This window comes from Megalopta genalis, chromosome 4 (assembly GCF_051020955.1).
Source record: "Megalopta genalis isolate 19385.01 chromosome 4, iyMegGena1_principal, whole genome shotgun sequence".
Lineage (NCBI taxonomy): Eukaryota > Metazoa > Arthropoda > Insecta > Hymenoptera > Halictidae > Megalopta > Megalopta genalis.
This window is the reverse complement of record NC_135016.1, coordinates 23,396,357-23,414,521: the sequence shown is the minus strand read 5'-3', so window position 1 is coordinate 23,414,521 and position 18,165 is coordinate 23,396,357. Positions and strand designations below refer to the sequence as shown.

General features: G+C 41.5%; 1 protein-coding gene across 10 annotated transcripts in view; it reads left to right on the top strand.

Moving 5' to 3' along the window:
* unc-13 overlaps positions 1 to 18,165 on the top strand; it is a 646,812-nt gene that overhangs the window by 60,078 nt on the left and 568,569 nt on the right. For 5 of the 10 annotated variants that reach the window (XM_076520790.1, XM_076520788.1, XM_076520787.1 and 2 more), the window contains exons 3-4: positions 7,831 to 7,933; positions 14,241 to 14,505. In XM_076520790.1, coding sequence (XP_076376905.1) covers positions 7,831 to 7,933; positions 14,241 to 14,505 — 368 coding nt within the window. The remainder of the gene's footprint in view (positions 1 to 7,830; positions 7,934 to 14,240; positions 14,506 to 18,165) is intronic. The other 5 variants (XM_076520795.1, XM_076520794.1, XM_076520793.1 and 2 more) reach the window with 2 other exon arrangements.

Here is an 18,165-nt window from a genome sequence, read left to right as displayed (position 1 = left end):
ATTAACCGTTTGCTATTTGCTCGCAGCAACGGTTCTCTAGCGTTGCATTATTTAACACGCGATAACTTGCGCCGCGCCGAGGGGGCGGGGGGAGGGGACAGGAGAGAAGGACAGAGAGCCGGCTTTTATACGAGATGCGCGAGCGTTTAAACTTTCCAGATCACAGTAATTTTCCGTCACGTCCCGACGGTTTACCTTCGCGTTGTTCTCCGCTCCTCTCCGGACAGATAAAAGCCGCGAGACTTCCAGCAACTTTGCGCTCGTATTGCCTGCCTTTTTGTGTCCCTGCGAACGCCGCCACGTGTTCGCGAATCATTATTCTCTGTGAACGTACGCCACGAAAAACCGCAGCGCGAACGAAAACGTTCACCAGTCAGCGTTTTCCTTGCCGCCGCTGTCCCCGTTCAAAGAAACGCGAATACCGGGATCGTGATCGTAGATCCGGATCCCGTTTTTTGCAGCATCGATCCGTTTTATTACTGCCCCGCTCTTCATAAATAGCGCGTGTTGCACGGTCTCGTCCGATGCTCCGCCGCGTTCCCGTCCATAAATCAGCGACCACTCGAATCGGTAAACGTTGAATAACGTCCGCCGAAACACTTGAAATTTGACGGCGCAGTTCGAAAATATTCATTAATTCATCGTGCCACAGTCTTTTCTGGGCGGCAAGCGCGATTGAAATATTTTCGACGGACAATCACGTTTTCGCGAGCAATAATGAACAATTTACTTTTCGGTGGAGAAACGAGCATTCGATGCAGTCGCTTCAATACAAAAAATGTGCACGAGAGAAGTGCAGAAGATTCTGTTTAAAGTGTTCATTTGAGAAGGTTCTCGTAACAATTATCCTCGGAAGCAAGACAATGTCATCGTAAAAAGTCCTGCATGGTTATGTCAAGATTATTTATATATATATATATATATATTAACCCTTAGAGGACCAAAACTATTTATTTCCAGTTTACACACTGCCAAGTCCGGACTGTTCTTCAGACGAAGAGAATTTTTTTACTGAAAATTTTTGTTTCAAATATAGAGAAGAGATATTCATTTTTTAAATAAAACTTCGTTGATATATTTTCATCGAAACAATCGTGCCTATTCTTCCAATGGTTCCTGCCAGATTTTACGGTTTTATTGATTTCTGCCGCGTGTATGGCGGCATTGAACTGTTAAGGGTTAATATTAATTATAATTTGTATAATTTTTGAATATCGACTATAATTTGCAATCCGATTATATTTGCAGAATTCATATTTAGCTTCGAACGGTGAACAGCCTGAAACTGATTTAAGAAAACTTGTCGAGAAATCATGAATCGCATGCCAGATTACACGGTGTTGTTATAATAATTTCAAAGAGACTTTCAGATGAATTTCACTCGCAATTTATGTCGTTCATTGTTCTCCGATCTTCGCGTTACTTTCTCAATTTGTTTTCCGATTTTCAATCTGTATATCTAATTTTCTTGTCCCGTAATTACACATGGCGAATTCAACCTTGAGAAAATATATTTACATACGTATTCGTTATAGCGCACAGCGCAAACACTCGATGCGAAACTTAATGTAAAACCGTGATTTAATTTCCAAGCTAAGTCGTGCTGCCGCGAATAATTCGCTTGGTATTATAATTCCATCACCGATTTCTTGCCGTTCGGAACAGCGAGAGACCGTAAAAATATATTCGAATTAATGAATTTTGAATATATTGCTTGCTGCGAAACTGAATTACCGCAGTTTACGGGCGCATGAGTAATTGTTCGGAGTACCGTGAAGACAGGCAATATATCACGGGAGTCGGTCCGGAGTGTTCTTTATTCGCGACAAGGTGGATCCGGAAATGCAACAAGATTTCAGTCGGGGTAAGGCTGTTACAAGTGTTTTAATTATACGAGACGCGTTCCGGCCTCGCTGTCGTATGTTCCACTTAAACTGCAATTTTCCTGATTATTATTAATAACTCGCTCGGGCAGCTATTCTATTATCAGCAATTAAATATTCATCGATTATGAAAATGGTCTCGCTTCGCGGAGCAATTAGAATATTTTGCTAATTGCGCATGGAACGACTGCGAAAAATGTTTCGACGACGTTCGAATGAAACGAAACGTTAAATTCAAAGTTCGTGCGGGAAAATCATCGAGCTTCATCCGGGAAACAAATCGATTTCTTTGTCCGCAGCTTCGAAAAGTTCGGAGGAGCACTCTCTTCTTCTCGTTTGCTTCGTTCGTCGGTCCCTTTTTTCCACGACAAAGCTGCGCATAGTATTTAATTAATCCGACCGACATCTTCTCGGTCGATCGAGCAGGTTTTTCCGCGAGAAAATTCAGAGACGCGCTGTGCTGTAGGGTCTCTATTTGTCGGAACAATCTTGTCGAGCGTAAAGCAAAATGCCGGAGGTGACGCACGCTGTGCGCGCCTTCGCTCTTTTTCGTAAGCTATCGGGAACGATCCCGCGAAGTGCACAACTTCTAACGGAGGATTCTCACCGAGTTTCTTGTTAACCGAGTCTTGTATAAAATATTCAACAATTTTTGGCATCGACGGTCCTACAAAATTTGGTGTAACCGGGCCAAATGTCAGACTTCCGACAAGAAGAAAAATTGCAAAATATATTCCATATTTCTTGATCACGTGTGCACACGTTACGTCTATATTTATTACGTTTATATTTATAAAATTGCAAAATATATTCCATATTTCTTGATCACGTGTGCACACGTTACGTCTATATTTATTACGTTTATATTTATAAAATTGCAAAATATATTCCATAGTTCTTGATCACGTGTACACACGTCACGTCTATATTTCTTATCAAGCTATAAGAAAACGAGATCATAATTGCGCGATCTAAATTAAGGGTTGCGAATTCCATTATTTATGTTGTTATGTTTATTTGTATCTATATGAATCTTGACAGATCGTAATCGATGATAAGTAATAATTAATGACGGCGCAATTTATAAAATAAAAAGAAGTCTAACCAGTGCATACGTATTTATGGTTATTTTAAAAGAGACGCGGAGAACAATTAATTCGGTCCATAAATTATGCGTTAAAAGTTTTAAAAATATTTGTGTATCAAACGATGAAGAACGATACAATTTCTATTATCGAAAAAGAAAATTGCAGGAAGAACGGTATTTTCGATCAATATTTATCTTGATCGCGTCAACAGATATATGCCCGCTAAATAAATAACTATTTCCTTCGGACTTCTCTCGAAAAAGTAAAACACAAGATAGCCCGTGGACCCTTTTTTAATTAAACTCCGACTTGATGTTAAGGCGTCGACTCGTGACTTCTAGCCCCGACAGTTGCTCCCGGGAGTAAAAGTACCTAGTGGACACAAACTTGGATACGATTCCCCGACTTCTTACTGTCCGATAGTCGTCGTTTGAATCCTCTGGAGTAAAATTCCGGGAGCTGAACCCTAAAGTGAACATCAAGGCGTAATAACTGCTCTTGAGGGTTGCTCTCGCGTGGACACGTAGCCGAAGGGGGCAGGCCGAACGACTCTCTTTAGCGCGAATCTCCGTTGGACACTATAGAGGAAAGCAGCTAAATTTGAAGTATCTACATAAAACATCGTGAAATATCAGCACGTACAGTGGCTGACAGAAATAACGAACTCCTTTCTTTACCTTTTACGTTTCTATTTTTTTATCGAAACAACGAAGATGCAACACGTTCTAAATCGTGTCCAATTTAAAGATATACATTTCACTTAAGGTTTAATTAAAATTTAATTTTAAGATAAATTTAAATTTATCTTAATTTAATGCTGCGCATTAATTTGAAGTATCTATATAAAACATCGTGAAATATCAGCACGTACAGTGGCTGACAGAAATAACGAACTCCTTTCTTTACCTTTTACGTTTCTATTTTTTTATCGAAACAACGAAGAAGCAACACGTTCTAAATCGTGTCCAATTTAAAGATATACATTTAATTTAAGATTTAATTAAAATTTAATTTTAAGATAAATTTAATTTATCTTAATTTAATACACCGCATTTTTTATTTTATTTTTTTATTTTTTATTTTTCTTTCGAGAGTATTCTGTTCAATACTTTTGTACAAGCTGGAAATTAGATTGTTTCAATTTCAGTATCGGGAATATTCTGTTTAATGCTTTCGCGTACAAACTTGAATTCTTGAAACTTTGAATATAGCCCCGTGTTTCGTTCACTCTACGGCGGGTTTCGTTTCCGTAACGTCTCCCGCGTTTGTTAATTGTTCCCCGACTGATCAAGTCGCGTGTAAAATATCTAGAAAGCGAAACTATGTCTAAATGATAACAAGTTTCGAACTAGGTTCTTCAACAAATTTTACGCGGTAGCGATGCTAAACTTGCGACGATAAAGAGCCACGATAAGGCCACTCGAAGCACTCGCAAGAGAACGTGCGAAAATATGATACAATTATGCGAATTTGGTAAAAAAAAAAATTCCGCTATATTTCGGTGGAGACGCTGTTCCATCGAATGAATCTACTATTATCATCGTAGCACTTGTTAGCAAGAGGGAGTTTGGCAACGTCGAGTCCATAAAGATAAAAACTTTGAGAAATATTTGATTGTAGAACCTCGGATATTTTATAGCTTTTTTTAATGCCTGTTACAGAAAGAATGCTTTTGCCAAAAAGACGGGAATCGATCTAAGAAAAAAGAATACGACAAGCGACGTTTTGCCATGTTTTTTCATCCACAAATGTGGCCGCTTTTCTCTGCACGGTTGGCGAAACATTCTTGCCGCTCGCGCCGTTATGGTTTATGGGCCTAGCAGCAAGAATCATTGAAGTATACAGGGTGTCCCAAAAATGTCTCACAATCCGGAAGTGGCGGATTCCTCGGATCATTTGAAGCAACTTCTTCCTTTACAGAAATTTTCTCCGAGGCACCGTTAACGAGTTATTAACGAAAAACAGTGACCAATAAGAATCAAGTACGGCTGACGCGAGGCGGCCAGGCAACCATTCTACCGCTCGACTGCTGGCGCCGTTGGCTCGGCCGCCTCGCGCCAATCGAGCTCGCCTCTCATTGGTCACTGTTTTTCGTTAATAACTCGTTAACGGTGCCTCGGAGAACATTTTTGTAAAGGAAGAAGTTGCTTCAAATGACCTGAGAAACCCGCCACTTTCGAATTGCGAGACATTTTTGGGACACCCTGTAGTGTACAACTTGGGCACAGGCTTACGGAGCTTTACAGTTCGGTTGAGTTGATTCCTGGGACGGCACCGAAAGTCTGCTCCGTATCCCCCGTAAATTGAGGAACGATCGCAGGTCCTCCGAGAAATGTTACCGTTATTATGTGCCGCCTCGTCTCTTATCGATTCGACGACATCGGCTGATAAATGTTCCCCGACGACACAGTTTGTTAGACCGAGTCGAGTCGAGTCGAGCCGAGTCGGGACGGGCCGGGCTTCGGAGGATTATTGGAAAATATTTCCAGGGTAATTGTCCGCTTCCGTCTAATTATGTGCAGAAGAACACTTCGAGCCGCTCGAACATTCCATAAATAACATTTAATTGTCCGCGAAACGGCGCCCCCGTCATATGAATGCCGACATCTCTGACATTTTTACGACGCTAAGTCGCCGTGTCTCGGACACACGAACGTTTCGTTATCCCGGAACGATTTCGCGAGGTCGTTTCTATTTTTCACGGAACGCGGAACGACGACGCGCGACAGCGTTTGTGGTAATTAAAATATTTTTTAATTAAAGCCGCGCGACTGCAGAGCGGCCTGACGCCGCGCCGTGGACTGAAACTGTTCGGACGTATCAATTACCGAGTTTATGTACGCGTACGTTGTATTAAAAAATGTTTCCTCGTTCGGTTTTTCGGTAGAACCGTACGAAATGTTTTCGTACGAATAGTATCGATGACGATGGATGGATAGAAACCTTTCATGCACAGCAAATTCTTCCCAATTGACGCTCAGGTTGCGCACTAAAATGGACAAATTGGAACGAGGAGATACGATTATTCGAGCCTTGCGGCGCGTTTTTATAGTTCTTGACAATCGGGATGTATGAAAACGAACCGCAAGGTTCGAATAATAATTACAATAAATTCTCCCTAATTGACGCTCAGGTTGTGCACTGAAATAAACAAATTGGAACGAGGAGAGATACGGTTATTCGAGCCTTGCGGCTTTGTTTTTATAATTCAAGACAATCGGTATGTATGAAAACGAGCCGCAAGGCTCGAATAATCGTATCTTCTCTCCCAAATTGTCCATTCTTGTGCAACAATCCGAGCGTCAATTAGGGAGAATTTATTGTAATCGGCATCGAATGCTTTTACCGGCGTGTTTTCCAAAGATCTGATAAATAAAATGCGAGTTCTCCCAGGAATTAGATTTAATTCAGTAATTAAACTGAAAATTCACAGCACGCTGCGTAATTATCGGGCACAAAATCGCATAAAGTTGTTCCTCGTTTCTAGAACAATGTCGAAGAATAAACACGTAATTTTACGAAATGGATCTCGCATGGTAGTGCGCGTAACAGCTTCTGTCCGGTAGCTAGCCCCTTTATGTTCAACCTCTCTGTTGGGAACTTTAACAACAAATTCTTGTTACGGTTATATCGTGCTATGCGGAAGCACTTGTCGCCCATTCGGTGTTGCCATAGATATTAACGAAGACGTGATTGCATAAAGGGGGCGTGGAATTCCGGTAACTTGAAAAACCGCCGCGTCTAATTCGTTTTCAGCGATAACGTTTCATTTTCATGTCTTCTTCTGCTACTTCAGACTAGAAAACGGTGCAATTGCGTGTCATCTTGCAATCAGCGTCGACAGTTGACGAGACAAATTAAATAAAGATAGATTATCCTCGAAGTACCATATGGTTTCCAATTTTTTTCGGGAAACGAGAACATGGCAGCTTGCCGTGGACGAGAATCAACTTCGAGTATTTATAAAAATTCAGTGAATCGTAAAAAGTAATGCGTGAAAATGTTAAGTTAAACGAATGAAGAGTTTCAAGAAAAAAGCGCGTTTTATATTTTTTTATATTTTTATATTACGCGGTTTATATTTTCAAATTAAATTTAGCCACTTTCGTTGCACGTCAGTATCATTAGATGCGCGAGAAAGTACATTTAAAGTGCAATGTCGGATCCAAGTATTAGAATAGCATACGTGTCGTCCCGTCGAGCTCGAAAACGATAACCCACGCTTTTTACATCGTGTCACGAGTCGTCGTGTCGCAAAGACCGAAGATTGAACAACGGTACGCACGTGGGTAGCTGGTAGGGCGGAGCATCGTCGCGAGATCGAAATAAAATTAAAAATACGTTCTCGATTTTACGACACCCACGGGGTCGCATAGTTCCTTAATTTACGCGCTTGCTGAAATGTCAAAGAGGCTCGGCTTCCGTGTTCCATTGAAAGGGCGACCGTCGTCCCACACGGCGGGGGCGAGTACCTCGGCGCGGGTTGAAAAACGAGCCCGACGTGTCCCGTCTGGAGTTACATTTAATTTTGTCGCCGGCACGGAATAAATCCCGGTTTTATCCGATCGTAAATAATTTTTCGACCGCGAGCGACGCTCCGGCGATCCGACGCGTCGCGGTTGTCCTCCATCCGACGGTTCTGACCCCGCGTATTCATCAACGTCGACATTCCCATTTTGCGTCGGACAGATTTCTTTTACAAGCGGCGCGCGGCCCGCGCTTGTCCGTCTCCTCCCTGCAATCAATCGAAGCCCGGCTAAGCCGTCGGTGATCAGCTGCGCCCCGCTCGTGAAAGCGAAACAATCGTCGGAATCGCAACGACGTTTGCACGACTGAAACCGATCGACAACGATTTCCAGCGGCGCAGTTCAACTCCTACGTAACACTGAAGCTGCAGAACGTCAAGTCAACGACAGTCACTGTGAAAGGGGCCAATCCATGCTGGGAGCAAGACTTTCTTTTGTAAGTATACTTTTCTCTCTTTCTTTTCCTTTCGTCAACTTCTCTTCTATCAACAGCGAGACGTTTTACCGTAGAAACGTGCGCGACCGTCTCTTTTAAAGTTTAAGGGTGTACAGCACTGTCGGCATTTTCAAAAATAGGGTGGCTTTTTCAAAAGTAGCGTCGCTTTTTAAAACCTCGTACAGTAATCTCGTCCCTAATCGATGCACGGATTGCGCGCGAAAATTGACATTTTGGGGAGAAGAGATACGATTACTCGAGCCTCGCGTCTCGTTTTTATAGTTCTTGACAATCGGTAACTATAAGAAGGAGCCGCAATGCTCGATCAATCGAATCTCCTCTTTCCAAATGTCTCCCTAATTGACGCCCAAATTGTGCACAAAAATGGACAATTTGGAAAGTGGTGATACGATTATTCGAGCCTTGCAGCTGGTCTTTAGAATTGTTGACAATCGGTAACTATAAAAAGGAGTCGCAATGCTCGATCAATCGAATCTCCTATTTCCAAATACAGCAATGTCTCCCTAATTGACGCCCAAATTGTGCACAAAAATGGACAATTTGGAAAGTGGAGATACGATTACTCGAGCCTCGCGTCTCGTTTTTATAGTTCTTGACAATCGGTAACTATAAGAAGGAGCCGCAATGCTCGATCAATCGAATCTCCTCTTTCCAAATGTCTCCCTAATTGACGCCCAAATTGTGCACAAAAATGGACAATTTGGAAAGAGGAGATACGATTATTCGAGCCTTGCAGCTGGTCTTTAGAATTGTTGACAATCGGTAACTATAAAAAGGAGTCGCAATGCTCGATCAATCGAATCTCCTATTTCCAAATACAGCAATGTCTCTCTAATTGACACCCAAATTGTGCACAAAAATAGACAATTTAAAAAGAGGAGATACGATTATTCGAGCCTTGCAGTTCGTCCTTATAATTGTTGACAGTCGATAACTATAAAAATTAACTGCAAGGCTCGAATAATCCTATCTCCTGTTCCCAAATTGTCCATTTTTGTGCACAATTTGAGCGTCAGTAAGGGAGACATTACTGTACATACTTCGTATAAAAGTTCCGAGCGGTTGAAACATTTGCACGACCACGATTTTCACCTCTAAGGGAGAAAACCAAGATTCTAGTAGACTTTACTGTAGTCCATTTTCGCACGCAATCCGAGCGTCGATTAGGGAGAATTTACTGTGTTTTGGCAACGCGCGTTACGAAAAGTAACACGTTTCATTTATCTCAAGAAGACCGGTAGATCAGACTTTAGGAGCACGGAAAGTAGGGCGTTTCGATTTTCGCGACTACGACTAACACGTTTCCGTATGTAACATGTTTTCCACGAAAAGCAGGATGTTGTGCTTTCTCGCAGCGAAAACTAGCACGTTCCAGCAGTCTGCCGCGAAGACCAGCACGGATTATTTTTCGTCGCGAGAAATAACAAGTCTGCTTGCTGCGAAAAACAGCACGTTTCATTATGTTCGTTTTAATTAAATAAACGCAATTATAACCGGACGAGAGACATGGTCTTTATTAAATAATATTTTCATAAAATTCAATGTGTCCTCTTGGGACGATACCTTCGGATATCATTGATAATAAATCTTTTCTTTTCGGCAGCGAAATTTGAATATCGTAATCTCTTGTCTCGCAATAAAGTATCTTTTTTAGTCTCAGTGTTTTTCATAATTTTCAATTTACCGCAATTTCACGTAAAACCGTATGCAACGTCGTTTGGTATCTTCGTCTTGGCGTATACTTATTTCTCGAGCTATCTTAAGAAGAAACCGATTAATTTCGCGGATAATTTTACGAAATTTGTTTCCTGTATTTCCCAGAGTACAGTAATGTCTCCCTTATTGACGCCTTAGATCGCGCACAAAAATAGACAATTCGGGAAGAGGAGATACGATTAATTTGAGTCTTGCGTCTCGTTTTATAGTCACGAATTATCAACAACTATAAAAACGAGCTGCAAGACTCGAATAATCGTATCTCCTCTTCGCACATTGTCCATTTTCGTGCCCAATCTGAGCGTCAATTAGAGAGACATTACTGTGAGATCGTAAAAGAATGCGTATTTTAGTTTCCGAGCGCGCGTTTATTTTTAATAGAATTCCTCCCGATCGAACATCATGATTTTAACAAAACTCGGGTCTCGAATTAGGCGCGTTTACCCTACTTTTTGCAAGCCACGCCGAGTGAACGCACTCTAATTAATTTTTGTTTACGGAAATTGGGTCGAACGGAGTTTCCGGGCATCGGAATGAAAACACAGCTTGCAGGCGAAAAGGGTCAGCTGCAAAAAGCATCGGTACGTTCGTAAAATCAAATCGAAGCAGCCCAGGCCAGAGGGAACCGCCGATTTCAGCTGTCCGCGTAATACTGCTGTACCCCCTTTAAACAACGTCGCCCGGGTTTATTTCCACTCGTAGGGCCCGCGCGGATCGATGGAGAAACAGAAGAAAGGGAGGCGAGGATATCAATTTCGAAGTTAAAATTTGGTATTCGAAGTTCAGAGTATGTACCAGGCACACACATCCCCGTGTCCAATTCCGTGTCGCGCCAGAAATTTCTATCCAACTGGGTAATACTCGATGCCCGTTGCTGAATAAAAATGATAAGGGTCGGGGGAAATCGTCGGAGTCGGAGTGCACGCGTTATCGGAACACGTTCATTACTGGGTTTGCGTCAAGGTTCGGGAACGCGGAGTTTCGCCGATCGACTATCGAACCCTCCCTTAAGAGGCAATCCGATCCATGGCTGATATATAAATAGGTGCTTAGCCGGCAGAATGGGACAGCGCGTTTGCGATAGCGCGATTAGCTAATTGCGAATTATGTCTCGCGTTTGAATCTTTCTCCCTTTCTTTTTTCGCTCTCCCGTCTCCTTGATATTTTCCGCCATCCTCGTTCCTATCGATTTCCCCGGTACATACTTCGCAACGCCGGCGACGAGACCGGTCTCGTTTTTTGCCGCGGGTATAATTACGAACTTCGTAATAATTTCGTGGACGACCTTTTAATTGCTCCGTCGTGACCTGTACGTACTACAGACACCGGCCGTGTCTGTACACCGGCACGGAAACGCTCGAGGTTATTGGGAATTTGCTACTGTTACTCGAAACGAGAGATTTCTTGCGAGGCGAGACGAGTCCTCGGATAAGTTCAGCAGTGAATCATTAATCGATTATTCGAGACTGCGAAGAGACGGACGGGTGTTTCGATCGAGCGAGTTCGGAATTACAGAGGCGAGAGTCGGGACGAATTAACGCGCAGTCGTTAATGTACGTATTTCATTTACGGTGTATTAATAGTCGCGCTGGTAGACGCTAATGCGAACCTTTCTTTTGTACGAAGGCACTTCGAATTCGGTACACAGGGTGTCCCGAAAATGTCTCGCAATCAGGAAATGGGAGGTTCCTGAGGTCGTTTGAAGCAATTTTTTCCTTTGCGAAAATTTTCTCCGAGGCTTCGTTTACGAGTTATTAACGAAAAACACCGACCAATAAGAGGCGAGCTTGGCTGGCGCGCGGCGATCCAGTCAACGAGCGCACGAAGCCCAGTTCCGCTCATTGGCTCGGCCGTCTCGCGCCAAATGATTTCGCCTCTGATTGGTCACTGTTTTTCGTTAATAACTCGTAAACGAAGCCGCGGATTGCATTTTCGCTAAGGAAAAAGTTGCTTCAAATGACCTCAGGAATCCCCTACTTTCGGATTGCGAGACATTTTTCGAACACCCTGTATATTCTTCATCCGTTTTACATCGTCCACTTATATCGTTTGCAAGCAGCTGGAATATGCCAGTTTCGATAAACCCAGGTGGAAAGTAAGAAGCGGACTATGGATCTTTATACGAAATAAACATTTCCGAAGTAAATTCCAACGAATAGAAATGAAATGAAAATGTCTTCTTTGCATCGTGTTTCCGTAAAAAAGAAACACGTAATGTCCTCGCAATTTACTATGTCATCGGTTCATTTTTTGTCATAAATACATAAAATCCGCAATCTAGAGTTTCTTTATGAGAAAGTACATAATTCAGGCATCGGGTCAAGGAACTCTGTCGGAACCGAGCTGACAACCTTAGATCTCAGCGGCTGAAGATGCACAGGTCTCGAGTTTGTATTTACATATTCAAAGGTCTCTCAGTATGGGTTCTTGAACTCCGACGACCTCGGTTTTAGGTCCCAGACTAGGAAGCCTGGATTTTTAATTAGCCAGTATTTACATCCGACGATCTTCTAAATTGGATTTCCAAATCTGGGCAATTTATAGATTTGAATTCTTGGGTTCGGAGACCTTCGGATTTCGGTCGTTGCATATGCCAACCATCTCCGAAAGTGGCAGTACGAAATCTTATTCGTGCAACAGTACCTCGGTTAGCGTGTTAATTTTAAATCTTAATTTTTCTCTTATTCGACAGTGTTCTCGACGTAAAACTATGTCCATTCGAGCAGCTTAGAAAGTTTCTAAAATTCGTTGATTCTCGATCGGTTCGAATGAGACGCAAGCTTGACTCATTGCCAGAATTTTTAATAACGTTTGGATAATAAATTATTTCTATTCGAGTAACCTAGTTTGAAACTGTTTGAAATTCTCTGTTCGGTGATTGATTCGAATGACACGAACGATTTCAATGTAAATTTTCAACCTTGATTTATTCGACGCGAAAGTTTGAACGTTCCTGAAACTCGTTGTTTCGAAATCGACCGGATCAACCGATTTCGGAAGACGTACGATAGTTTGCGAACGAACACGTTTATCCTCGGAACATGCCGTTTGGTGATCGGTGGACGATTAATTTGAACCCGGGCGACATTTTTAATCATACTCGAACGTTCTCTGTGCCGTAAGGAAAAATAAGAGCACGCCGTGTGCTCGAGACGAAGAACACGCTATTGATCGAGGCTGGCAAATATATAAGGGGGACAATCGCGGGAATCGCGCCGGAAGAAAATAGGAGAATTTTGGATCTTGGCTTTCTGAAATATCCTTACGGACGCCGCGAAATCCTCACTTGCCAAGTTGCGAACCTTTAACCTACTTTCCCCTTGACGCGCGACTACGTGCGGTCCGTGCCGCTTTTAAATCGTGTATTTATTTCACTTCTGTGACGAGATAACTGCCTAAAAATACGGACACGGGGATGCGCCGATCAATTGCCCTCTATTTAGAGTAAACCCGCCGACCGCGTAAATTCTGACAAGTGTCCGTTCTTAAAACGAATACCCCTTGAATATAGAGTTAATGCTGTAGCTAGAACAGCCAGGCGTCATCGATTAGCGACTAGTATTAAGAACCCGAAACTATAGTCGGCTAGGTGACATTTTTCAATCTCCCGAATAGATCGCGGATTTTTATGCAGATCTCGATTTGCATACCTAATTCCGTGAAAACTTAGAACAGAGAAAAATTTCCGTCATTCTCGATAAGATATTCTTTGTGGTAAAAATAGTATTAAGTTCTCGTGTATTACAGGAAATTTGCACAAATGCATAAAGATCCGTGGTCTACTAATAACTTGATTCACGTTCCCCGAAGTTTCTGTTAATTTTTTTTTTTCAGGTCGACGAGAAGTTCTGGAGGCACGTGTGCGCACAGTGGTACCTATTCCCAAAATTTCAACGTGTCAACAATTTTAGTGCGACTCTAATGCGTCGAGCTAAAGCTTATTCGAAAAAATTAACCTGAACAATTCACCACTGAAATACACGTTGTAAAGATAAACTTCGCGCAACAAGCGACGCAAAATATTTTCGAATCGAGTATCGTGCTTCCCTCCTCAATATGTCTTGCATCGTCGACATATTATAATATAACGCTAGATACATCTATGGAGAATTTATCCAATAAATATTTTTGCAATAAAAATCGCTGCAAGTTTGAATAAAAAAAATATATGCTTGTTATTTTCACGAAGCAACGTAAAACAGCTGCTTTTAGCGATCCGTAAAGCTAGCGTTAAAAATGTTGAAATTGGGATCGTTAAATGTCGATGAATTATTAACATTCGCAAAAATAAAATGAAAATAAAGCTTACGTCGGACGTGTTGGATTTTCCATTTGTGAATTTCACGTTTTTCGCAGCATATTCAAATTCGGCAACGTCGGAAACGTAAAAGCGTCGATTTTTTACACAAATCGTACAAATTTATAGATCGTAGCTAGTTTTCCCAAAGAAGATACCACTGTTGCGGAGTCTAATAGAACTCGAAATGACCGGCTAGCTAACTTCTCGTCGACCAGCTTCGATGTATCATTTCGCCCATAAAATGAATCGTCCTGTCCATCTGTTGTTTAGCGAAACGAACGACATGAACACGGGCCTTCTGGTCGAGGTTTGGTGCAAGGGTCTCCTATGGGATCGTTTCTTGGGCTACTACTACGTCCCGCTATCGGAAGTGTCCTACATGAACGAGGTAACGTCTAAGCAGTCCTACAATGCATCCAGCACGGTATCTCCAGGTCAACAAGAACAACAACAGCAACAACAACAGCAACACATAACCCCCGACAGCATGCGCGACACGAACAGCAATACACAGCCACCAGATATCACCAACACGGTACACTAATTGATACATGCACCTATCTAGATCTATGTCTTAGTTAGCCCTGCCCGCCCCTTGCCGCCCCCCTTTACGGATTAATTTCAGCAATGCATTCACCCGCGTTCCCATACTTCCGAACGTTCCCTGATAAACTCTCGATTATACCTCGACAAGAGGGGTTTCTATTATTCAGGGACGTCGATTAACCAGTCCCGATATTCTAAGCGTACACGTGGCACGCTTATCGTGATAGACCGAACCTATCGTGCACGTTCGCATTGAATACATTAAGTGACCCTTGTTTCCTAGTCCCGATGCGGTTGACGCGGGCTTGATAAAGAGGGATAAATATGGGAAACCAATGGGGTCACCGAAAGCTACTTTTACTAGCGCCGCCGACAATCTGCTGTCCGACTTTCAAACGGGGGACTGTGCTCGCGTGAGATTTTTTGGTGTCACGGAGATTCTAATATCCGACATTTTTGCAGGTTTATAGGGGATTTCGGGGGAAGTAAATTCACTCCTTGAACTCTTATTTGTGTTTTTCTACTTCCCCACGTATTAGTAAAAATATTGCGAGTGGGCAAATTATTTTGTAGAAATTATTATCCGCTCGCAGTTTCGTAAAAAAAGGAATTCAAAATAAGCTTATTGGAGTATACTTGTTATGAAAAAATCTATTTGCTATCTAGTTTGCATATTCTGTTCACAGTTCTCTGTTTCTCTATTTCGATACATCTGAGAAACTTCTAGATTACTTTAAAACTTGAATTTTTTAAAATAATCGTTTAAATTACATTATCTGAGAAAAAGATTAAAGAGAAGAATTCAATTAAAAAGATTCATGTAATAGTACATATCGCTTTATAATAAATAAAAACCCATTCAATTTTCATCACGATCATCTTTGTAACATTTGTTGTAGAAAATTTTGAACGTATACAGGGAAATAGAAAAACATCTATAAATCGAATTTGATTTTTAAACGATCGCTTAATTCGAACTTGCTCAACCATCGAAAAATATTCTTGCCGTTTAAAGTTTTACGTCCTCGTATTTCAAGCGGTAATTAGCATAATAAGCAACAGCCTTAAGGAATAATGGGACATTATCGGTGCACGGATCTTTTCAAGAAGTAGCCCGCTTCACGTGTAACCATCCAATACACAGTAAATTCAAAGTAATAGCGGCCGTGTTCTCAATTCAGTTTCGGTATTCGGGACTCATAGTGTTCCAGGTATTCGCACGAACGTATCGCTGATATCCGAGCTGCCGTTTCGCAGATACAACGATGCTTAAGCTTTCTGAAGGAACAGTATCTTACAATCAATCTGGATCTACCTCTAAGCAACTATAAAACGCGAGCACGTCTGCCGGTAAACGGTTTTACATTTCGCTGGTAACGCGATACACCGCAGGGCAATGGTGGCACAGTTTGGTGAAAAAGCGTAGATCGAAAGTGTAGATTTTGGCGGCTTGTCGTAGTGTGTGCTTGGGTGAGAAAAGGAGAGGGGAGACGTTTCGTCCGGGGCCCGCTAGAGGACTCATCAGTAAAGGCTCTCCTAGCGGGCCCTTGCCTTAGACGTGGGGGTAGGAAGGACGAAGTCTCTGTATATATAGGGATCGAGGCGGATCGGTTACTAGCGGGAGCCCTCTGCTGGCGGGTCTGGAGGTAGCCACCACAAGATACTACCGCAATGAGAACGGGCAGTTCGAAAATTTTAGGAGAAAGATAATTGTTAAATACGTCGTGACGCGGTTCGAATTGGTTTAAAATCTCCCGCGAAGCTGCGGTTCTACTGTCCAGTCACGTGACCGACGCGACACGATGCTGCGCGCGCACCGTAAGCCGTCTGTGAATTAACGCGAACGATTGTTGCGAAAGGTGAAAGAAATTTCGATTTTGGTTGAAGAAGTCGCATTAGAGTTCCGAATCAATTAGTGGTTCCTGTAAAAGTGAGAGTTCAAAAGGATTACGAGTATTTGATGAACAAGTGGGGCGTCGAATGTAGATCAAAAAGATCGAAATATCAAGAGCATTCTTGAGAGTCGGCTCGAATACCTTGAAGTAACCGTCGTTTGTAATATTTCTGTATAATTTCATTCTGTTGAATTTATAAAGTGAATCATTTCAGTTTTTAGTGTAATTAAGTTTGATACGATCAATTTTGATCATCTAATTAGAATGAATATTAATTGGCCATTAGAAAATTAAAATGTAGATTGTACAGTTGTGAATCAAGGTGGACCAAAGTCTGCCATTCGAGGGTTAGAATTAATTTTTAGATTATCGTTCTTATAAAAGAGATCGCCGAGTTATTTTGTCCAACTGTGATTGCATAAAAAATGTTTCTTGCAGTTCAAATAATTACAAGCTATACAATTTCAAGAAATTTAGTATCTCTATTATTCTTTCGTGTCATCCACGAGTTTTTAGACATGTGTAAATTATTGCGCATATTATTCTTTTACGCAATAACGTTGCATAATCTTTGTATTCAATGTTCACAATTTTGAATATAGAAAAAGTATATTGGAAAATTTTGAATATAGAAAAAGTATATAATGAATATGAAAATACATTATGAGGCTAAACGATCAGCACAGGTGATTGCATAATGGTTACAAAATTTCAAAGTCAACTTGGGAATAAATATAGTTCGATGTGAAAGAAAAAAAAATGTCCAACCGTTTCCTGCGTTACGTCAAGGTTATATTCTTATTGCAAAGACGTTGAACGATTGTTTATGTATATTGGAGGGAACTGTAACCAATTGGCGGTAAAAAAAGGCACGATCTTTTTTGCTCGCATTGTAAATCGACGAGCACACCCCGTTTATTAGTTTTCAAACAATTTACCGTAAATAGTATGGGATCGCGCTCCGTCGAGCTTAAGTTTCTAAGAGAGAACAAAACGTGTTGCGAAATAGGGGCGCGGAAAGTGTGACGTTGCGATGATATTTAAGAGTTTCCATCCACCTAGAAAAGACAGAAATAGGAGTACATTTTATATCTTTCACGATCAAAACTATAAGTTATCGTATAGCATTCGTTATTATTAGAAGGTGCCACTTCCAACGCGTTATTAACTGGAAGATTTTTATAGAAACCGACACGTGCAGCCGACGATTTTCCTAAAAGCGAATCGGGAAGAGTTCGCGCGTGATTAATTATAAACAACTTGTAGACAATAACGAGACTTCTCTCCGTGTAGACACAACTTTATTCTAGATTATGGAATAGAACACAATGTGCACAGCGATATGAATACTCGTATCCAACAAGTGGTAATAATATCATTGTCTCTTTGTGCTACCAAGGAAGGTTATGTATGATGTATGATACACGTGGTTACGCCGCGTGGTTTCTTGCAACGAACATGAAGTTGTCCACATAAAGCGGTCCTCATGGCGTGATCTATGACCGGCCTATGCCGTTGTATCTCGACGCAACGTTGTCATAAAATAATAAATATTTCCATGTAATACTAAACAAGGTATTTATTTGATATTTTGTACATATATTACCAAAGTATTCTAATATTTTCCGAGAGTTTGTTAGGCAGTACAACAGACATTTCTGTGAACGGGAACGCTTTTATTATAAATGGGTATCAAAAGACGTCGGCAAGATTTATTTAGATTATGTAAAAAATAATTTCCATTTTAATATAAC